At 39.1% G+C, this 24103-nt stretch overlaps 3 protein-coding genes across 5 annotated transcripts in view; all 3 read right to left on the bottom strand.

Moving 5' to 3' along the window:
• Nucleotides 1-2504, bottom strand: part of LOC109418818 (homologous-pairing protein 2 homolog) — a 375251-nt gene extending 372747 nt beyond the window's left edge. For both annotated transcript variants that reach the window (XM_062861149.1, XM_062861147.1), the window contains exon 1: nt 2349-2504. The gene's annotated coding sequence lies outside the window, so the exon portion shown is untranslated. The remainder of the gene's footprint in view (nt 1-2348) is intronic.
• Nucleotides 1539-2211, bottom strand: LOC109418819 (transmembrane protein 14 homolog). The gene is made up of 2 exons (XM_019693048.3): nt 2013-2211; nt 1539-1908 (listed from the first exon to the last, which is right to left on the bottom strand). Exons 1-2 carry the CDS (start codon nt 2086-2088, stop codon nt 1649-1651), a joined length of 336 nt encoding a protein of 111 aa, XP_019548593.1. The 5' UTR covers nt 2089-2211; the 3' UTR covers nt 1539-1648.
• A 1514-nt stretch (nt 2505-4018) lies between the features above and the next one.
• LOC109418820 (palmitoyltransferase Hip14) lies at nt 4019-22368 on the bottom strand. Of its 2 annotated transcripts, none has more exons than XM_019693049.3 (4): nt 20689-22368; nt 6776-6938; nt 6462-6581; nt 4019-6393 (listed from the first exon to the last, which is right to left on the bottom strand). In XM_019693049.3, exons 1-4 carry the CDS (start codon nt 21904-21906, stop codon nt 6023-6025), a joined length of 1872 nt encoding a protein of 623 aa, XP_019548594.2. In that variant the 5' UTR covers nt 21907-22368; the 3' UTR covers nt 4019-6022. The 2 variants fall into 2 exon arrangements, with proteins under 2 accessions (XP_019548594.2, XP_019534413.2); XM_019678868.3 differs by having other exon boundaries at nt 4019-6384; nt 20689-22366.
• Between the last annotated feature and the right edge of the window lie 1735 nt (nt 22369-24103).

Below are 24103 nucleotides of genomic sequence, written 5' to 3'. Positions count from 1 at the left end.
AATGACAGTTGCACAATGAATCAACTGAATAATTGACTGGGAGTGGTCAACATTCTCACTGTGCACGCTTCAGAGGCTCTCTTTAACGGTACAATAACGGCGCCGGCCACGTCCTTGCAGTCAGGTTGGAAGAGGGAAGGAATGTTAATAGCAACCTTTGTTATGTGAAAGTTGGCGTGTACCGCACGTCTCCACCAAAGGCTGCAGGAAGGAGTGATTGTTAGTAGGGAAGGTATCGTTGGGTCAGGATTAACTTTGATAAGTGATAAGACCTTTTGAAGTTGAAGCATGCCGTGCAGACTGCAGTGATGTTGTTCGCTTTACGCGGAAAGCAAACAACCAACCACCCACGTCAGGTGATCGTATAATATTTACAATTAAAGACGCGACAACATATACAAACTTAAGCACTATTGCTCACTCCGCGCGGAAAACAAACAATCAGCCACCCGCGTCAGGTGGACACTCAAGATTTATAACAAAAGACGTGACAGAACATGCCATCTGATGCGCTATTGCTCGCTTCACGCGGAAACCAAACAATCTACCACCCACGTAAGGTGATTGCTCAATATTTATTCAAAAAAATACAGACAACAAATATACATAGACAGATACATAGAAAAACAGTATGTCGTTAGGAGATTGCACAAAAAAAAAATTCAAGGAAAATAAACAATCTGTAAGATGCCATCCCGAACAGTGACAAAACGGAACAAAAATCCAAGTCGACACTCATGGTGACGAACTATACAAAGTCAATGAAAAAAGTATTTAAAAAGAGGATATTATAAACATATGGATTACAAACTATCACCTATGGTATAAAATTGAATTAATATAATAATTGATATAGAATCCATAGAAAGAGAATAACAAGGAACAAACTCACCGGATAATCGCCTGCCATCAATCGAACTAAAAATGCGAAAGAAAAAAAAAGCAATATCAAGTTATCTCAATACCGTTAAAGAAGCCAATTCCTCCTGGAATGCTTCTAGGGATCCCTTCAGAAAGTCTTGCTGAGATTATTCATGCTAATTTTTCTGAGATTTTTGTAGAAGTTCCGGTGATTCTTGCAGGAATTACTTAAGAGATTTTATCCCTCCTCTAGAAAAGAAAACTGTGGTACCTCCATGAATTAACCTATGGATATCTCCTGACATTTTTGCTGGAATTCTTCCAGGCAGAGGCAATCTTCCTGGGATTCCTACGGAAATTCCTCCTGAGATACTTTCAAGGACTTCTCCATGGATTCCTCCAGAATACCTCTACCGATTTTTCGAAGGATTTATCTAGGTACATTCCTTTGGGGATTCGTCAAGGTATTTTTTTTTTTTGAGGATGTCCTCTTAGGATTCTTCCAGGATTGCCTGATAATAGGATTTAGTCAAGGAACGATTCAAAGACTAATCATCGTAGGAAAGAGGCCATGACGAGCTATTTTTATCGGCTACATGTTAAATTATTAAAAATAAATACTAGGAAACAAAGATAAGGAATTTCTTTCAAAAGCAAACACAAAATCCAGCGCAGTCTTATAAATCTAAAATTTGTATCATCTTATTCCTTACTATAGAATACCTTCACCCATAATGCATTAGAATAATGTCGTATCAACATGGAACCCCGTTCCACCTATATCCCTCTAATCGCTCTTACCGATCAACGGCAGATAACGATTGTGATACAGCAGACCTCGAGCCAAGATGGCACAGGACAACACGCACACAATGCCCGGTGGCATGAACTTTCCGGACCGTGCCCACCTGGCTCCCATCATTCCGGCCAACACCAGCGATGTGCCAACCTGCAGCAGCGGACGGGGCGGTTCCTGCGAAGTCAGGAATGCACCCACACCCAAAATGGCCCCGAATGTCACACCGGCAGCCAGCGACGGGACGGAACCTTCGGCGGCGATTAGCATCATGTACAGAGATAAGTGAAAGTTAGGTGGCTGACTGGGTAATCAAGGGCTTATGCGATAAAAATACGGACGGCTATCTAATTACCTGCTTTTACGTAGCCGAGAATGCCACCGGCAGCCACCGTCGCGGCATAGGCAAATCCCAAGATATCAGCCGGCATTTTATCGATTTTGTTTAACACTCAAATTACACAATCAACAAACCAAAAAACAAGACTTTCGGCAGCGATTCAGCGACAAAAGACAACGCGATAAGAAAACGATTCGAAACTGCACTTGCACTTGATGGAAGTAAACACGCAACTTGACAGCGAGAATTGTCAAAACAAAGCAGAAATGCATCCACATGGGAACGGATGGAAAACGGAACAAGAGCGTGATTTTCAAACTACCCAAACAGAAAAATTATCAAAATACTTACGGTTTACGATGAAGATTTAAGGAATTCTGTCAGGAAATTGTAGAGTAGAGTAATTTTTACTAATTTCCATACACAAATCTAATGAACACACTTCACAGCACTACCTTTTGATTAAAATGTTTTTGTTAAACTTCTCAAAATTATTGCGCGCAACTTTAAAATTACACACTGAACTAGAATTAAGCGTTATTGTTTGACGAACATTTAACATCGTACACTGAAACAAAAGCTAGCGTTAGAGTTGATCAGCATCAATTGGGAAAGTTTTAATGCACTCCCAAACTTATTACACAGACAAACAGACGTCTCACTCTACTTACTTCCCATCGTTTGCCTTTTTAAGGGATTATTCAAATATTCTGTAGTTCGCAAACCGTCCGCTCTTGGCGCTCTCATCGTTTTCGCTCCTGTTTGACGTTTGCTCACTACCCCCGTCTACCCCCGTTGGTTTGTACGACACCTCATGCAAACCAACGGGGTTCATTTTTTAATTTGAACTTCTAGTAACCCTGTGGACATCGAAAAACACACTAATGGTAACCGTTTTTGCTGTTTTGTTTTGATTTTGCGTTCCGTTTCATCCCGTTCCATGTGCAGAATGACGTTTGAACCATTTTTAGTTTGAACGATGTGCAGATTAGAGGGGTCAGATTAAAAAGTGTTCAGATTAGATAAGGTCAAACCAACGGGGGTATACGGTGTCGGCGTCGGTGGTGTAGTGGTAAGCGTGGTTGCCTCTCACCCCAGTCGGTCGGGGTTCAATTCCCGTCGACGCCGATGGGATTTTCTGAGACATAAAATCCGTGATCACGCCTTCCCTCGGATAGGAAGTAAAACCGTAGGTCCCGGCCCATGTGTTGATGGGTTCGATATGTAGGGTCCTCAGGTGTGGTGGCTGTCTCCCTGGGGCGTCGGAATTTAAGGCTTAGCTCCTAGACCCAGCCGACATAAAACACAACTAGCGCCGAACGGTGCTAGTTGGCCAGAAAAAAGAAGAAGAAGAAGAAGGGGGTAGACGGTACTCAGTGGGTTTGCAAACCACATCATAATTAGCATTGGGCGATTATGTTTTCGTGACGATGATTTTTATCGCATTTTGTTCCAAGTCATAAGTCTGTTTGTCTGCGCTTATTAATTGAGAGCTGAGATCTGGAAACAGTCCAAGAAAAGTAATGATATTTTTACGAAAATTAAGCAGTAAAAATCAAGGGGAATGACATATGCTTTTCTAATCGGAAAATCCGCATTTATCCGTTTCTAACCGTCCGCTAATCGCAGCTAACTGAGCAGCAGTTCAACGTCATCCTACTCACGGAACGGGGTAAAACAAAACGCAGAATCAAAATAAAACAGAAAAAAGGGTCACTATGTGTGTTTTTCGATGCCCGTTGGTTTGCATCGGGTGTCGTTCAAACCAACGGGGGTATAGCCAAAATTATGACCCCGACAAAACCTACGATGACCCCAAGAAGTATACAAGGGCAAGAACCGGAATAGCAAAAGCGACGTTCTCATCTTAGAATCACATCTGGACTCTAAATTTTTCAATTGAAATGTAGCATATATCGTTGTCAGCTCCGTTTCTCCCTGGTTTTTAACCAGATTTTTAATTAAAAATTAAAATTTGTTATTGAATGCGATTTCTCAATTCAATGAAACACAACAAAAACTATATTTTTCACTTTTATTTAACTTATACACATACGCGTGTGCAATCAATGTGCGGATAGAAGTGTAGAACTTTGTATTTATATGTTTCTCTCTGTGATGAGTTCACTTTCTATATCTATTATAGTTGAAATTGTGGACTTGCAGTCGGGAATTCAATTCTATTGTTTTTTTTTATACATATATACTGGGAGTAAAGAGAATGTTGTTTGCTTTCATTGTTGTAATGATATATGTATACCTTTCCGAATCAAGTGCTGTTCGTATTCGTTGAGTTGAGTGGTGTTATCTGGATCGTTTTCATGTTTACTTTTTGTAAGATTTTTCTCAGGACACATGTTATACTAAGTTAAAGTTTTTTCATAGATATTCTGATCATTGATGTGTTTTTGATCTTTTTTATTATCAGTTTTAGTGATAAAAATCTGGGTGGGGATTACCATGATCTATTGTACCGACAATTTCAGTATACAAATTAGCAAAGGATCTCATCGATGGTTGCCTGTATATTTTTCCAATCCATCTAACGCACACTCGCATCTACAGTGTAAAACTTACATACATGACTAGACTGTGTAACGTTGGACAAAGTGGCTTCGCGATTTTATTTGCTTTCCAAAATAACTGTAAATGCGACCTCTCAACAGTATGCAGTGCATCTATTTTCTACCACTTGTCTAGTACTATTTGCATAACGGCGTCACATCTTGCTTGAGTTTTTGCTAAACTAATAATCCAAATAAATGTTCAAAAACTAGAGTGAATTTAATGCCAGTCTATTGATTGTCGAACGGCACCGATTACGCTTTGTTCTGAACGTATTTTTTTTTGTATTTTGACAAAATAGCGAAATTATTAATCAATTTTGCATTTCTAACATTCAACATGGACTAATTGCAGCATTCGATAATACGTATAGAGTTCTGGTGACCAAAGTGCTAATCGGTATTTGCTGTTCTTTTAACGCTCTACGATACGGAAGAGTTGGATTTTCCATTCTTTTCAGCTGTTCCTGGCATTTGGGAATAAATGTGCTTCGCTAAGCACAACGGCTCATGATTAAGATACAGCAACAGTTTAGGTCTCCTTACATTCTAAAAATAGAAGCATGGATAAACACTTAATTCCTATTATTTTATGGGTGCAAGGTGGTGTTTAAGGAATTTGTTTCAATCACGCAAATGTTCACGAATGGAGGAAATTTTACCCCAAGCCAAAGCAACTATCAGTCTGTAATAAAAATTAAAATTTTGACGCATTTTTTTCATAAATACTAAACAAAAAGTTAAGTCAATTGACTGTTGCTTCGGCTTCTTAAGCAGATTCACACATGCATATTGCGTTAATTATTCAGGTTGGTGTTCGTATAATCCGGGAAAGGTATCTATATGTCGGCTTCTACTTTTTAATACACATCAAATGGGTAGCACGATGATAAGTTTTGAAAAAATGAATAAAAATGTGTCCTCCTATATCTCCGTTATAACTATTTTTTGGGGAAACATTTACAATCTATCTAACGCACTATAACTGCATTTCTATTGCTTAAACATCTGTACTATCCATTCGCAATAAATATATACCAAATATATATTTCGTGTCTTTTGCCCACTTTGTTGGTTGATCAACCATTTTACAACACAGGATTCTACACATTTAAGCACATTCAACTATCATTACCTTAACATGCCTATCTAAAGCCTTTCTTTGTTCTTTCTTTCACCTGATACAACTTAAAATCACATTCCGAAAAGGGAAACCTAGCAGCGAGTAGCAATCTTGAACGAAAAGTAAAACGAAAACCGGGCGCTTCTACACCCTCAAACCATGGCTATCCCATCAGCAACAGCAATCGTCAGATCAGTTTGCTCTTCAAACCGTTCTGGAGCATCCTCTCGATCACCTGTCGTTTCAGATCCGACTCCAAGTCCAGTTCCAGGGGCGATTTCTTCTTTTGTTTTCTCTTCGGTTTCATTCTCTCCCGCTGCAGTTTCCGTCTGCTTTCTTCAGACATACTGAAAGTTGTCCGGTCGAAGTAATGGTTCATGTTCCACGTGCTTATCAAAGTCGAAATACTGCATCCAGTCCGTTTTCAACGGTTTCACCAACCCAAAGCAGCTACATTCCATAAAATCGAACAGATTTTTAATGGGACCACGAGAGAACGGACTCTTGCCACCCTTGGCCTGGAAGTGGCGATAACGTCCTCGATTCATTCGTTCGTTCGTTGTCATTCCCAGACACACGACCTGATAGGTCTGGCAAATTGTCAGCACAGTCACCCAGGACATGTGAAGAAGGGCATTGGCCATCACCCAGCCGACCCATGGATTGCAGGACCCGATCGCAACGATTGCATTCCACAGACCTGACAAAACTTCAAACGATAAATCTCTCAACTCATTCAAAATTAATACAAAAAAATGAGGCAATGCCCCAACCTACCTTCATCCATGTTAATACTGCAAGCCTGTACGTAGAAGTTTGCGCCTCCGTACAACATCCAGCAGCACATGACCATCAACATCCAGAGGAATCCCATAAAGTATTTGTGATTTTTGGCGCCTAAAATTTTGAAATAAACATCGAGACATCCTTTGAAACTTCTTAACCTACTCGCCTCAGTGTACAGTGATTCACTTTCCATTTCAATGTGAACACCAAATCACACGTTGAATAAAAATGCTCAAATTGAACAGAAAATGCAGAAAATCGACAAACACCTGGCAAAACAATCCGATTGAAACGGTACAACTTACCGATACAGTTGCCAACCCAAGGGCAGTGATGATCGAACCGGGCAACGCAGCGATCGCACACGGAACAGTGCTTCGATCGAACCGGACGGCGTACCAAGCAGGCGGAGCAGAAAGCAGACGGTTCGAAACCACCGCCACCGCGTTCCGACAGTTCGATAATGGTCTGAAACGAGTGGGAGTAAGAAAATTGGACGATACATAATTACATACACTCAGGCAAATAACCGAAAGGAATAGTAGCATCAAGAATGTTTTCAGTTCAGTCAGTACGGCACGCATGGTAATATCATAGACTTAATTTCCTGTGGCGGTAGATTGGGATCGACCTTCATGGGTCTGCCCACTAAAAAATCTAAGCCTGCGGCTCCTAAAGTCTTATCGGGATTCTTGTTTTAAACCACAATGTATAGTTCAAGAGTACATATTTACTCATTTTTTTGCGTTTTTATTAACCGTAGTTGTATAATTCAAGCATAATTTTTCAAATCGACGTATCTAAGTTTTTCACTGATCTCAGTAAATTCATGGTCAATGTTGACGACCATTTCACTAAAATAGTTTTTTATAAAAAGACTTTTCATAAGTTTTTTCGTGCTTAACATCACCAGGGATATAGCACGCACTAGGCAAGAAACAAAATCTACTCATTCCATATCATTTTCACAATTAATTTTGACAAAAATACACATACACCGGGTTGGTTCGAGATACGTCATGCCAGATACGTCGCTTTTGTATGGTGCCAGTTTGGTGTATCTGTTACTTTTGATTTTGGCTAGTTACGTCGTTTGGTTTTCTCATATATCAAAACGGTGTATCTATCAGTAAAGTTGTAAACATCAAAATAGTTAGATACGTCGTTTTGAACAATATACTTAGTTAAACAAATTAAGCAATAAATCATCAAACAGTGATATGGGTTCTTCAATTTGCTTTATGAATCATGCATGCAGCAGTTAACCCGGATTTGTTTACATTCTCGAGTTACGTCGGATTGAAAAGTTATGCTTGAATTGTATAAAGCCTTTTGTCTCGTCCCTAGCTTATAACACATACTTTGAGTGATTTTTTTTCACCGTGTATGTCAGATAGGAACATTTTTGAAATCCCAGTGCGAAAAATGTCGAGCTCAGTCACACAAGGTTGACCTCAAATGTCAAAGTAGAACTATTTACCATTTTACTTATTTCGAATTTTCTCATTATTCCTTTGTTTTTCAAGTTCGAGTAAAGTACAATTCCGATTAGAATGCCATGCTTGATCGTATTGTTCAATGTAAGCGAGATTTCGTCTTTAATTTTAGGACCCTAATAATTCAAAACCGAAAGAGAATAAACGATGGTTTTTGTTTTCGTCGTGATATGTAAATAAACAACCGTTTTTCTCTCTTGCCATGCCCGCATAGAAAAATACGATCAATGCAATCGTTCATATTATAAGATATTTGTTCGTTGAATGATTACAACAAAGGTTATAATAGTTTAATGATTGGACGATTGAAGTTGAAAATTTGGCATTATTTAGTATGTTTCAAGTATCATACTACTTTTCATGATGATTCATCCAATGATTAATTAATAATTTTTAATAATATGGTTTTTGTAAGCTCGGCAAATAACAATAGTTTTGGCGAGTTTTTTCAGCATTCAATCCGAGATTCAATCACTGCCACACTTTCAAAACGGTTTAAACTGTCTATTTGTGTTCCATGTGTCGTTATAATCGTCGGAAATCAGCACTTTTGAGTTCAAGCTTTTCGATCGCTATAGTAAGAAACAGCTACTTTTAGCGACCGCCGTGCACTAGCCGTTGACTAATAACAATTTCATTCGAGAATTCTCATGAAAACTCACCTTCATTGGCTGCCACAGCATGCGAGGGGACCAAAAGAAGATCGGTCGTTGATACTGGACGGTTTCTTACTACTCTTAGGAATTATCTTACCGCAGCTTCTATTATTTTAATCTCACCTACCCACTTCTCCAGATGAAGAACTTTCACGCATTTGAGCCACCCGCGAGCACTGATCCGATTTAGAGTAAGTAAACACCGCGCGAGAAGCAGTTGAAGCAACCTCGGAAATCACACGGTTCGATTCCCAATTGAAGAAATTTGGCACAAAAAACACAAAAGTAAATATGATTCACGTAATCGTAGACAAATTTGACAGTGCCCGACAAATGCCCGCAGGGGTGTGCTTTTTTCTCAGTCGGTAAAACAGATTTGGTGAAATATTTCCGTTTTGTTTTTATTATTCGCTGTATCATAATGTTGATGATAAAGCGATCATAACATGTATGATTCCACAAATTTTTTGTTCGAGAAAAATGGCATTTTCGAATGGTAACGATACTTAACAACCCATTCGGTCTATCATCGAAACACCGAAAATGATAACTGCTATCATGAATAAGATATGTCGTATCATCTATGTATCATCCAGTTTACGATAACACGAATGATCAGAAAATGATACACTGTTGAATTGATGTATGATACCATTTTATTCGGGTGGTCACTTAATTGGCGGACTCAGTCTTGCTTCGATGAGAAAGGGCGAAGCAAACTGACATTAAAAGCGTGGCGTCAAAAACACCAGGATTGGGCGATTTCACTGGGGGAACGACTGGCGTCACAAAAAATTCGCCAGCATCGTATTGATTGTTGGTAATATTGACAATGCTTCAGTACAATAATTGATTGACAGAATTTTGCATTCGGTTGAAAATCGTTGGTTCAGTTCTTAATTTTACCATGGATTCGGTAGTAACTACAGAACAAGACCCCGATTACTTTGGCGACACGAAGCCCTCGTAGGTAGTGGACACCAACTCCTGTAATCCGGGAGATTTAAAAATAAATCCACCCTAATACGTGAGCTCTAATATCCACGAGCTTAGCGTCACTCGTCATCGCTTTCAAGACTTCTGAGTACTTATAAGTACACTTAATCTCCAAATTTGGTCTAGGTAAAGTAACGAACTCAATCGGTAAAGCGAGTTTTTGCTGAAATGTCGTTAAGAATTGACAATCCATAAAAAAAAATATGACATTTAAATTACCAAAATTCAGTAATTCTCGGCAATATATTTTGCAATATCGATCGACAATCGGACTATTTTGCTGAGTTTCGATAAACTGCAATTGTTAAAAACTTAGAACAACACGCGCTGTTCAAAAGTGGGTGCCATCGTTGAAGAAGAAACGAAAAAAAGGGAGCAACCCGTTTTCATCGCTGGAAGAACAGTCTTGGTATAATGCAACCGCGTATTCTTTCATTCAATAAATTATAAATGCTGATAATGGTGTTAACTAAAGACAGAGTATCTTTAGTGTTGACAAATATGTGTTGTGGCTCTTCTCGTTTTTTTTTCAATTTGTCATTTTTGTGAGGAGAAACGCTACGCTCAGACCGCCGGATTCCTGACTGCACCTCAAGATGCAGTTCTTTTGCCTCCTATGCAGGCTTCGCATCGCACTTGTGTTTCACGAGAATAAGCATGGAGTCTGTGTATTTAGAATGTCTTTCATCATTTTTTTTTTTGTATGAATTAAAAAAAAGAAAATAAAGTTATCTAATTTATTTTGTTTTCTTATTTTTAGTAATTCAAATCCGTATAATAATTTACTGAACTTCGGTATTATTGGGTGCCGAAATTCTCGGTAATGCATTCGTGTTCGTCAAAGTTTGACAGCTTAATTTTTCCTTCTTTTGCAGGTCAGTCGGCAATTTGAACTTTTACCGAAATTTTTATCGAGCTCTCAACTGTTGGATTCTCGGCAATTTAATTTGCTTACTTCGGCGATCAGCTGATCGCTCATTCCATTATTGCGCGTTTCGCCGTAAATTATTGCGAAAAAATGTTCAAAATCGTTCATAGATCGTCGCACAAGTTGTACAAAAAACGCTAATAGATATGCGCGGTTGCATTTAATCGTTTTGGTGTTTTCTGCGCGGTCAATCTTCAGCTGATTTCCGCACTTATTGTAGAAGATACGAACAGAATATGATGTACTGGCGATGATCTATGATCGATTTTGAACATTTTTCGCGATAATTTACGGCGAAATGCGATTGATTGATTGATTTGTCTTTATTAAAGAGACTTTCAGGCAAAATGCGCAATAATGAACTTTAAGGAAAAAACGCAAGATCCGTTCATTCTTTGCTTAAGGAGAAGCTCATTAAAATCTCAAGATGGCCGCCACAATGGCTGACTTTTGCACTCACGATTATAAGCGCACCAATCTCATAATAAACTAAATTAGCGCTTTAAATTTTATTTTAAGCTTTTTACATGTGAAGAACAAAATAAAAATTACATTTCCGTTCTTGAGATTTGAACAGCTCACACTTAATTTTGAATACCGAAAACGGTAATTTTTTAAATAGAATAACTGAACACAGCAAACATGGATTGTTTACATTTTGTTCGTGTTTTTTGTCAATTGGTGTACTGAATCTCAGTAAAATCGATTGCCGAAACTTACCGAAACAGTTCTATCATAGACTAATTGTTCTATTTTTGTCAAAAAAGAAACCGAACAGGCAATTCAGGATTGAGTATGTGGAGCTCTGGTGTAAAGTTAAACTGGGACTCCAAGACGATTGTCCTTAAATAAATTCGCACTTCGCACAAAGAACGGTTGACTAATATTGCTAGATTTTTCTCACAGTTCTTTTGTATTGCAGGAAATTGTAGACAGTGCTGAAAATGTCATTTCGACATAACTAAATTCAACCACATCCAACTCATTTTAGAAGCTCAACCAGAGAATAAATGGTATACGAAAAACTTGTGTGGCTAGATCAGTTCTACAAGAAAGTCACGGAGAACCCGCTCTATTTTGAATATTTGAGGTAATTGTCAAGGGTTACCTTCGAAAAATGCTAATAAGCATTAATAAATATCAATTATTGATATTCACCCTGAATATCATTGGCATTATTTTTCGAAGGTAGTCCATGACATTTATCTTAAATATTCGAAAAAGATCGGTTTTTCCGTGACTTTCTTGTACAGCTGGTCTAGCCGCACAAGTTTTCACTGGTTTAATATGGGATTTATATGACTGTTTTTCCATGATAGTGTTTCCGTCAATGTCTATACACGGAGAGACGAAACTACCAAAAAGTGAGTTCTTTCCACCCAACATCGGGGTTGCGTGCGTCAAGCCAATTTTGAGTTGATGGAATCGATGTATTTGTTCCCGCTTGCTTCCATGTGAAAAAAATACCTAATTTTAAGTTTTTTGCACCCAACCGAAATTTTGACTAGGTTCACGCAGAAAAAAATATATTGAACTCAAAAATAAAGTGCTTTGAATCAAAGAAAATAAACCATTGAACCACGGCCTAATACCTTTTTTGCTTTGAATCAAAAATATTTGGCATTAGTTTCAAAGCATTCATTTCATTTTTTCTAAAATCAAGCTTCGTGGCGTTGACTTTAGTTTCAAATACTTCTTCACTTTGAATCTATAACATTATTGCTTTGAAACTAAGCAATTTTGTGATTTCAAAGTCTATATTTTTTAGAAACAAATATCAATCGACTTTGATTCAAAAACAAAATATTTTTGTTAAAAAGTTGTAACGAAATGAAAAAAAGCATGCGAGAATCGAACACGAGTACTGTTATAATATGCATCACCCAGAGCGAGCTATCGTTCACGACCAGATCTGCTCTTGAAAACCTGAGGGTAAAACTGAATCATCTTGCTCATTATTGGCTATATGCATTCTCCGATATTGAAATCAAAGATAATATTTTTTTGATTCAATAAACCCCGCGACTTAGAAATGAAGTCTCTTTGAATTTGGTTCTAATATGTGTTATTTTTCTGCGTGTTGTATTCACTCAAATTTGAGTACTGTGCTAGAAACTCAGTGTTGGCTTGACGCACGGAACTGCAAAAGTTGGGCTGTTTCTCTCTTCACTCTCTGACAACAACAGAAAGAGCGCATGAAAAGGGAGATGAAAAAGAACTCAAAATTGAGTTTGAAAGTACCTAATTTTGAGTTTTTCAGTTTCTCCGTGTATATTATATTGATTGATGCACCAAGCGAAAAGAAAATAGAGGTAATAAACTATAGAGGAAGAATGTCGCTGGCGTCGCTGCCGAAACATCTCTTGCTGGCGGAGATAGGCTGGGCTATAAGTGTCAAAGCGAAAAAGTATGCAGTTTGACAGATAGATACCCGACATGTTTGCGAGCGAGAACAAAGGGAACAGCAGCGACATTCGTCCTCTATAGTTTATTAACTCTATTGAAAAGAAGAAGCAGTTTTGACATCCAAGCGGTGTGCCGTCGATGAGATCCTCGTCGCTGATTGGTCGATGGATGTAAACGGCACACCGCTTGGATGTCAAAACTGCTTCTTCTTATCGCTTGGTGCATCAATCAATAGACATTGACGGAAACACTGTCATGGAAAAACAGTCATATAAATCCCATATTAAGCCAGTGATAGCACCTTGAAATTTTCGTATTTCTTCCTGCCGCACCCTGTATGAGTTGCTCTATAAGTTTTTTTTTCTAGAAGTTGCACTGGGTATGCCAGGAGTTTCCTCCGAAAATTCCTTTAAGAATTCCCCTGGAATTCCTCTACGACCCGGATAAAAACCAACCATAGGGTGTATGGTGAAAACCATTCCTGAACATAACTTTTTTACAGCCGTCGGATCACTTCGCGGTCTTCGACAAAGTTCTTTGGCATATACACCGTGTCCAATAAGTTCTCATACAAAATCAAATTGAATTCATTTCACATCTGTAATTAGGATTTTCAAAGTAAATTTATTTTTTGAAAGGCCAACTAACATACACCAAATACAGCTTATGTTTCAGAACTAACTGTCCTTTATCCTTGTCTGCTGATCGCTTATGTGTCGTAAGTCCATTTCAGCTGGCACGCACGCCATTTCATTGATATTTCATCGTATTTTAACGAGTAATGGTTTTAAGTTGGAAGAAATTAGGTTCCTGTCTTCCCCATTCCTAGTAGCAACTATGACCAGAAGAGAAAAAATATCAGCTCTTATATTGATGGAGTACGGAGCCGTTTTATTTTGTACAAAATAAAACGTAAATTAAACAAAAATGTGCATTTACTCATTTCAATGGGATTTGTTGTGTTAAAGAAGCATGGGTGCATTTTATCTGGTTGATTCACACCATTCTCACTTATAAAACATGCTTGCATCCCTATCGTGGTAAAATGTGTCCAAAGCTTACGTTTTATGATGTTTATCTTTGATATAACGGTTATTTTTATGAAAATCAGCCCAAGTTGAGCTTACTTGCAAATTTCTTACCATATCATCAATAAAATTGTATTATTTTTGCCTTAGTATATCTATTTGGTACATAACTTGGGGTATTAACTCAAAATTTATCCTTATGGACTATATTTCGCTACTGTACAATGAAAAACTTTTCGAAGATTTTCTTGCGTGCCGGAGAAAACGGATTTCAGAAAACGGAAGTGTACTGCTAGGCTTATAAAAGCAAATACAAAATAAAGTTATTCTAAACCGTATGCTTTATTTAATCAGTATTGTGTGGCCTTTCAATACACGTATTCATTTTGAAAATATGAATCACCAATGTGAAATAAAATTATATTTTCTAAATTTGTATTTTGTATGAGAACTTATTGGACACGGTGTAGTCACCTACAATAATACCAAAGGGTTTGATTATTGAACGTTTACAGCGCCACCTAGCGGCAAAACTCGAAAACTTAAAATTTCCGCATACATTTGGCAAAGTTTTCCCATACAAACTTCAAGCGTTTTGAGCGCCCCCTTAGGCTCAACCGATTTTGCTCAAATTTTGAACGTAGCTTCTAGGAGTCCAAAACAACTAATTTAGGAGGTAAGACTTGGCATTTTTCGAAATTTTGGTTTTTCATATAAGTGTGGGCCACCCTAGTGTATAGGTAAATCCAATGGAAGCTAACGATCCCTCCGCATCTGGTGGCAGGAATGAGAACCCTATGAAAAACGTGGCTCCTCCAAAATTTCACATGGCGCAGCATAGGCAAAGTGCACTTTTTTCACTTTTTCATATCGAATTCCGCATCGTAGAGAAACAAACGAGCACTTTTTGGAAAGAAAATTTAATTATCTTTCAGGTGCGCTAAGATCCGGTAGGTACTTATGAACCATTTATGTGATTAATTTGAGGAGCTCTTGCTATGCCTCCGGCGGGCGATCTTCCGGATTTTTTGTTAGCTGGCTAATCCCGTGTCTGTCGGCATGGGCATCAAGAATGATGATAATGGAAGCCATTGCAAATGAAAAATAGCAACTTCTAGAGCAAAAAATGAGTAAAATTTGACGACAAAAAATTGACTTTTTTATGTAAACAAACGATTTTCTCCTTATCTCACCAAGTGCCTCTACAGTTGGGGGTCATCTGGATTAGCCTATTGTAATGGAATGGTTCGAAAAAAGCTTTGCAAATTGCAGCTACTATACATTTACATACGGGCCCATATAGCCGAGGCGGTAAACGCACGGGTATTCAGCATGACCATGCTGAGGGTGACGGGTTCGATTCCCGGTCGGTCCAGGATCTTTTCGTAAAGGAAATTTCCTTGACTTCCTTGGGCATAGAGTATCTTCGTGCCTGCCACACGATATACACATGCAAAATGGTCATTGGCAGAGGAAGCTCTCAGTTAATAACTGTGGAAGTGCTCATAGAACACTAAGCTGAGAAGCAGGCTTTGTCCCAGTGAGGACGTTACGCCAAGAAGAGAGAGAGAGATACATTTACATCCGATCTTTATGTAACAATATATCATACTGTTTTTCTTACGTTTGAACCATTCACTTTTCCGAAATACAGCCTGGATTCGCTGGTTGTGTCACGATTGCGCCCCGATTAGCGAATCGGGGGCGTTCGTTGGGGCAACTGACATCTGATCAAAATGCTCTAGACACACACGAGTGACGAGAAATACGTCACGAAACACTCGCATACTTTCACAAACGTTCTGTATACAGGAGCTCCGATGCAACGACGGTCAGACGTCAAACTCGATTTTGACATCTATCTTGACATTGACAGTGCTTTTTAATTGGGTTTTGCCTAGAAATCCTCTACATAGAGATGAGCGGAAGTTACATACGTCGATTCGGCAACGCTGTTTGTTTTGTTTACTACAGCTGCCAACACTTGTAGATGTTCAAACTTTGTGCGTGACTTCGTTGTGGTTCAAGTTGTTTTGTTTACATTTTCTAGTTATGGTAGATTTTTTTTCAAAATTTTGTTGAAATAGCGGAGCAATCGAAGAAATCTGAAATTCATTGCAAAAGTGTTACGGGCGGTGCTACACCGCTTCGTGCTACACTTTTCACTACAAAAACGAACATTTTCGGTGCAGTTGCATTGGTGTGCGTGAATAAAAACCAAAATATTTACAACTTTGAAAAACTTGGATTTGAATCGAACTTGACAGTTTTCTCATGAGTTGTTATGTATTTCAAGCTTTAGTCAAACTGGAGCCTCAATATAGCAATAACGGTTAAGCACGCTGTAATGATGTACCTCGTCACCCACTTCATGCAACTACATTAGTGGTCTAATAATACTTAGCGCGCTCGGCATCGTTCCATCATGCCGCTCAAAATGTTGCCACAAATAATGCTTAGTTGGCAAAACCCAGTTATCTGGCTGGTGGGGCATGGGAGCCTGAGCTTCAACTGTTAATGCAATCAGAGACTACTCAGACCTTGACTCAGACTTAGACGTGGGCGATCCTATATATGAAGGGTTGTCTAAGACGCTCTGGAGAATTTCCAAAGCGCATTCTAATAATGTTGAACTTGATAGGTTCTAGTCTGCACTATCAAAGATAGTTCTATTTAACATTGTTTTCAGGTTATTTTGGCTAGAAAGCCTAAGATGCAATCAGTGTTGGTAAACTCACACTCAAAGCACACTCATGAACCGCTCTTGCGTGAGCAAACTCGCGCGCGATTCTGAATCATTTTCTCACGCGCGAGTTTTTCATGCAAAATCTCGCTCTCACGAGTCAAGCGCCGAAATCTCGTTTGCCTATAAAACAAATTCAAATCAATTTGAACGACATTCAGTGTTGTTGTACGCTAGATTTGCTTTTGTTCTATCATGCAATCCTAAAAACTTAGATGTAAATAGTAATAACACCAAGAAATAAAGCAATGAGTGAAATCACGAGTCAACTCATGCATGATTTTTTCGGCGGTGAGTTTGGCGAGTCAAGAATCGCGCGTGAAACAACTCATCCATGAGATTTGAGAATTTGAGTTTTTACCAACACTGGATGCAATTAACAGGTGCAACATGACAACAGATAATATATCATTATATGGTTTATGTAATGTAAAACAATACAACATAACAAAAGAGAACCATTCCAAAACCATTTGATTAAATGTATAGCCAGTAGTGAAATTACAAATTTAAAGAATATATTTACATTACATTTTATTGTTTGAAACCATACATGTACCATACAATGTACGGTATATTGAAACCCACGTATTAATATTTCATTTACAATAATATGTATGGTTTTTTATATGAAGGTAAATATTTTTTTGTATTGTTACGATACTTAACAACCTGTATAATATGTTGTAAAAATCTTATTTACAATTCACTGTATGGTGTCTACATTACATGTTATTGTTTTTGAATTTTTATTTTTACAGTGGTGTCTATTTTTTTTGCATAGTGATTACGGCGGTAGCACACTGTGCTTATGTTCTGTGGTGTCTATTGTAAAAATATAATTCTTAATAGTACTGTTACAATACAACGTTCGGCTTTTCTGCCGTATTTTTTATTCGGGGAGTTCTTCCGGAAATTTCTTCACGAAATTCTTGGGAATTCTTCTAGGAGTTCCATCAAGAATTTTTCTAGACCTTCGCTCAGGAATTTATGTGGGAGTTTATCCGGGAATTTCTTTAGGAATACCTCTGGGAATTCCTCTACGAATTCCTCTATGAGTTCCTCAGGGAATTTCTTTAGGCATTTCTTCGGGAATTGCTCTAGAAATTGTTCCGAAAATTCCTTTAAGGGTTCCTCCGGGAACTCATCTAGGAAATTACCGTGGGGTGCCCTAATTTCGTGCGGGCCCAAACTTCGTTAACTTCTGACATCTGAGAGCATTATTATCTAATTAACAGCGGAATCATCCAAAATTTGCTATAACCTCAAAACTGCATTTCATCTCAATACAATTCACAAAAGAATAAATGAAAAATTTAATGTATGTCAAAGATTCAAAAATAAATTGCAAATGTATATAAATAGCAGATGCCATATTCAGAGATACGAATCAACACTCACGGAAGTGAAGAAGTATTTCGATCTCTAGCAAGAGTAAATATTCCAATTTATGTTTGATTATTTCAATTCAATATGTTTTATTATGATACGCAATAAAATTACTTAAAAATGTTGTTTTCTTATGGTGTTTCAACATTTATGTTGTTGTTATGTTGTTTATGGTGTTCAACATTTATGTAGCTTACAGCCGCTATAGCCGCTGTAGCTATAGTTTCATTCAAGCAAATTATTGCCGTCAGCCTTATTGCCAGAACACAAATTTGAAAGATGACACTTCAATAGAACTAACCTCACGAGGAATGTGCCTATTAACCCTAAAAGGGATACCTGGGGTCCATTTGGACCCCAGGCGCTTTCAGAGCTCGTCTTTGATGGAACACACTCAGCGAGGTGGCGAAACTGAGGCCATGAAGGTATCCCTTTTAGGGTTAATGACACATAAATGATGTGACATAATAGAAAGATAAAAAGCTACAATTAGGTACAAAAATAAATTGATTCCACATTACTGACCATCAGTAAAGTTAGTGAACATTTGATTCAAACAATATATTGTTTGATTAAGATGTCCATTAAAGAGCAAAACAAACGTCAAAAATAATAACTTTTAAAACTACAGAAGGATTTTTGGAAATCTTAATGTAAACATCCGGGACGAACATGGGAAACAGCAAATATTCACTCATATTTCGTCACAGGCATCGATTTTATCTCCACGTTATGGTTTCTTGGGTATTGTTAGAGTATGCTACCTTTTGAAAATTAACACATTTAGGTGATTTCTACGTCTTCTAGAGTGAGCGAAATTTGGACCCATTTTGAACGAAATCTGGAACCCGTGCACAAAATTTGGCAGTTTCAAACAAATCAAAACTAATGCTGTAACTATCTTGTATAATGTGAAGTTGCCTAATTTTCTATTTTTCTTGAGAGCTACAGTGCCAGCACTAAATATTATTGAAGAAAATAATCTAATATAGGTACTTTATGGTAAAATTTCAGCAGTTTATCAAACTTTGAGAATTCTTAAGTGCACGAAATATGGGCACCTCACGGTACTTTACTTGTATTTCTGGGTGTTGCACAAAGAATGCTCGATGTTTCCTCCGAGAATTCTTCTATGGATTCCTCCGTAAACTCCACTGAGAGTTTCTCCGGCAATTTCTCTAAGAGTCCTTCTAAGATAATGTTTCCGGATTTCTTCCAGGAGTTTCTCCAAACGTTCCTCTAAGAGTTCATCAGGGGATTCTTTTAAATGTTCTTTTGGAAATTCATTTAAGAGTTCATCCGGGAATTCCTCTAGGTATAGCTACGGGAATGCCTCTATAAGTTCCTCCGGGAATTCCTTAAAGAGTTTATTTGGAAATTCATCTAGAAGTTTCGCCGGAAATTTCTCTAGAATTTGAGCAGCTGATTGGTGATTCACCATAACAATTATTTCAATAAATTTTCAAAAAAACATGTGAAAATATAAAAAAATAACTAAACCGTAACTATAAACATGTCATTGCATCTTCAACATGATGAGTTACTAAAAAATAATACACTTGAGAATTAATTGCTAACATATGGTCTGTGGGCAGCGCTGAAAATGTCATTTCGACATATCTAAATTCATAAAGGTGTGCGCCGATTTAAAATCTGTCGACGGCGGCGTTTCGCACTTTTTTGAACGGCGGCGGCGACGTGATCGGCGTGACGCCGAATGAATTTTCGACGGCGACCTAAAACGGCGTGGTCATAATTTTTATTTATTTTTTTCAAATCCGTTAAAACACAGTTTTGAAACTGGATTTTAATGCATGTTCGCTGTGCTGGTGATGTGGTAGTGTTGCGATTTTGTTGAAAATCCGATGAAAAACTTGAAATTACGATAGCATATCAAAAATTTTGGAAAAAATGGGTGGTTATCGACAATTTTTGCTCTTCCGACGAAATGTGTTTGGAAATTTATGAAAAATTTGTTTGCTTTGAGGATTTTTCTTGTAATGATATCCATGATTATTCCTTAAATTTCTTCCGGGCTTGTTCGTTAGATTTCTATTGTAATTCCTTCTTTAAATTCTTTTGCAGTTTCCCACCATTTGACCAAAATCGAGGGGTCCGCGAAAATTGTTCTGGCTGTATCTAACGGGGGTCCATCTTTTTGAGTAACCAATCGCATTTTTTTTTTTGCTTTTTTTGGCGAACACTTAGTGGGCCGATCTCAGTGAGAAATTATTTATTACAAAAATTACTGACTGGTAATTAAACCCGGCCACGTTAGCATGGTATTTTTGAATACCTCCGCGTTCACATCTCTACATCCCTAACAGAAAAATATGATAGGTACAACGTGCTTAACAACCCTTTCGCCCAATCGCCAGTGTAATAATGCATTTTTATTAGGGATAACGCTTGATTCAACTGGTCAGTTGAAAATGAGCAGAAGTTTCACGAATAGATTTTACCTTGCCTTATTTAGTTTCAATTTAGTCAATTCCAATGCTTTTTAAGTAACAAACGGAGCTCAGGAAGGTTCTTACAAAGGGAAACGCTCGATAGAACTCAGCATATTTACTCACCCTGAATCGCTGCTCCTGTGTAGGTTGGATAACGCCCGGGTCGCCTCGCCAGGACTTCAGGAAGCACACCCACAGCCCGGCGCTGCAAGTCAGGAACGAAACCGACGCCAGGAATGACACCGTCGGAGCAATGTAGGTCAACCAGGTCACGTAGAACCACGCCTTGGTGGCCATGTAGACGCTTAGGGGAAGCAGCGCCATCAACGTTTCGTCGAACAGCGTCTGACCAATGGTGTGGGACAAGGCGTACAGGCAACCCAGCAGGAACACTTTGATGATGATCAAGGTTTCCGCGCAAAAGATCAGCCCGGCCAGGTAGAACACTAGGAACGGGGTTGCGATCATGCTCCACCAGCGGAAGCGCTTATCCAGAGTAAAGCGAACGAGCAGGTTGCGACGTTGGGACTGTTGCGTAAGATCCCGGATCTTCTCCGACACTTTGGATCCGATCCAGATGGAGCCCAGGTGCGGTTGGAGCATCGTCAGCGGAGTGTCCCCTCTCAGGTTCGGAACTTCCAAACTGGCTTTTCCCTTAAGGATCAAGGTACTGACGACGGTGGCATTGCGAGCAAGTATGGCCCAATGCAGGGCGGTATTCCCGTGAGTGTGATCCGCGAGGCTGGGATTTGCTCCGAGGGTCAGCAGCAATCGAACCGGATCCAATGCGGAGATCTTCCAGGCAGCCCACATCAATGCAGTCATGCCTCCTCGATCCTGTAGATCCGGATTGACTCCCCGAGCTATGAAATATGCCACCAGGGCAGTGTGTCCAAACTGTGCGGCCAAGTGAATACAGGAACAACCTTCCGCATCTCGTAAACTCGGATCGGCTCCAGCTGCCAGCAGCAAAACTACCGCTCCCAAATGACCCTGTCTCGTGGCCCAATGCAGTGGTGTGGCATTAAGTTCTCCACCCACGGCATCCACAATTGCGCCTTTGTCCAGGAAATACTTAATAATGTCCTTCCGGTTGTTGATGGCCGCCCAGTGCAAAAGTGTCACCGTTTCACTATCCGGTTGATTGACATCCCACCCAGCTTCTATCAGTTCCTTCACTCGACCAATGGCACCGTACTGCGTCGCTTTCACGATATCGAATCCACTGTAGTCATGTTCCACCGGGGCGACCGCCGATTCGTGCGTTATCAGTCCATCCCGATCGGTTCGTTCCGGTTCCGCGCAGCCACCGGCAGCGGCACTGCAGGCGCTCTGATACATTTTCACCGACTACTTTCCCGTCCTCCAATTAGCCCAGTCTTTTCCGGGTGAAACTGTCCCCCACCTTGCACCGATTTTCGCGACGGAGAAAATCCCGAAAAATCACTCCCCAAAACAAAAACTCAATTCATTACACACACACCATCCGTGCCCCACTGGCTGCGAACTGATGGGTTCGATCGAAATCGGGTCTTGTTTTTTCTCTCACCGAAGCGCAACGATACGCACAATTACGACATGTAATTGTCCCGTGGCCGTCAACAGCCAGCGCGTTTAGCAATGACTTCAATTAGATTTTCGTTCCGTAATGGACACTCGCGGAAACCCGTGCTGCGGACCCACAGCCACAATAAAATAGCGTTTTATCAATCTCGCGAAAAACTTCGATTTTTTTTTCTCTGCTCCCCCACTTCTCGCTATAGACTGATCCGACTGCGGACGATGATGGATGACAAACCACCAGCAGCAGCAGCGCGATGAGTGACAGACCGCGGAGCAGTCATCAGTGAAAAGTTTTCCGTCATCATCAAGCGCGCGATGATGGAAAATTTAAGCGCGAGGGGTTAACCAACACCTAGTTGACCTAAACCTAAACCACCGACGGAACGACGTGACAACCTGTATAAAAACGAACAATTGGGTTGTTTAGTGAATAAAATATTGCTATATTCTATTGAATTTTGCAAGGTGACGTCACGAATGAACGTTTGGTTCATTCCCGTTCTTCCCTTCCTTTTCCCTCTCACACGAATTTTGACATTTTCCGGTGGTTTGTTTTGATTCCCATTCGTTGCCGTTCTTTTCTCTCTCGCAGAGAAAATTGAGGTTAAATTTCGATGCAAAACTCTATAGCCTATTCGAAAGAGCTTATTTTTCTGAGTATAACGTGATTTTATTGGATTCCAATACCTTTGTTTTGATGGTTAAATTAACAAAACAGTTTTAATTTTCGTGGATAGAATGACAGTTCAATCGATAAAGTGACAGTTCGACCCGAACAAAAAATTTTCCCCATACAAACTTTAAATGCATTTTAAAAATAGTTCCCGGACTTCAAAAATTATGAAATATTGAATTTCGGATAATTTTTGGGCGGAGAATCCGATTATGAAATAATCCGGGTACCCCAAAGAACCCAATTAAGGCTATGGGCACAACAATTGAAAAACAATAGATTTTTACGTTAACATTGCTTTGTATATTTTAAAATTTGATTCTTTATAATGATTACAAATGGTTCACATTAGATTTCATTGTTACATAGGAGGCCGTTCATAAACCACGTAGACTTATTGGGGGGAGGGGGGGGTCTGACCAAAGTCTACGCTCCATACAAATTTCAAAAATTTTGTATGGACAAAAGTCTACGAGGGGGGAGGGGGGGTTTGAGATGGCCAAATTTTGGTCTACGTGGTTTATGAACAGCCCCTAGACAAATAATAGATTAACATTTGAATTCATTGTTACTTTTGGATTCAGCGTTCAAACCATTGGTTTACAATAGAATGTATCAGCTACATTGAAATGTACCGTTTTTTCAATGGTCTGAACCTTTAAAAAAACCCTGCTTTTAAGTAATTTCGAAACAGTGTGTATCGATGACAGCCAAGTTTTTTTGTTATCAGTTTGGTCGTCGGCGGTAAAATTTTTCGAAGTGCAGGTTCGTCTGCGGAAAATGTGGAAAATTCACGCTCAACTGCGTGAATTTTCCGCACGGGGGTGATTATAGTGTGCGGTGCAGTGTAAAAGCATACAACAGTAGCAGCATTTCAACAGGTTTGTATAGGGCACTGCATGAAATGCTCTCCTTCTCTTTCACTCTTACAGAAATTTTGTAAACAACAAGGCCAAGAAACGTCAAAATCCCATACAAAATCAAAACAGTGCAGTGCCCTATATTATTTTGTTTGCACTTTTGCGGGGAGTTGAGTTGGCAGGGCAGGGCTGGTAGCAAATCACACTTTTACAGACAAGTTCACAGGGTTGGTTCGACCACAGATAACAGACGTTTATGCTTATATTGGCAATGTGTGTAAAAATGCTCAACTGCCATTTTGTATGTAACGAGCAGCTGAAACTCATGTGGCAATCATTTAGAGATGGCGCAGTGATCGATAGTCAGTGATCGCTTTCAAGATTGCATGCACTACGCAATTTTACATTCAAGATTGTATTCGATCTTGAATGAAAGTGGAAC

Source organism: Aedes albopictus, chromosome 3, assembly GCF_035046485.1.
Source record: "Aedes albopictus strain Foshan chromosome 3, AalbF5, whole genome shotgun sequence".
NCBI lineage: Eukaryota > Metazoa > Arthropoda > Insecta > Diptera > Culicidae > Aedes > Aedes albopictus.
The sequence above is the reverse complement of the archived record's forward strand: the minus strand, read 5'-3'. Positions and strand labels throughout refer to the sequence as shown.

Coding starts and splice junctions, on each gene's coding strand:
- LOC109418819 (XM_019693048.3), bottom strand. CDS start 2,088: ATGCCGGCTGATATCTTGGGATTTGCCTATGCCGCGACGGTGGCTGCC. Junction 1,909..2,012: donor TCTCGGCTACGTAAAAGCAG/GTAATTAGATAG, acceptor TCGCCGCCGAAG/GTTCCGTCCCGTCGCTGGCT.
- LOC109418820 (XM_019693049.3), bottom strand. CDS start 21,906: ATGTATCAGAGCGCCTGCAGTGCCGCTGCCGGTGGCTGCGCGGAACCG. Junction 6,582..6,775: donor TTGGGTTGGCAACTGTATCG/GTAAGTTGTACC, acceptor TCAAAATTTTAG/GCGCCAAAAATCACAAATAC. Junction 6,394..6,461: donor CAGTATTAACATGGATGAAG/GTAGGTTGGGGC, acceptor TATCGTTTGAAG/TTTTGTCAGGTCTGTGGAAT.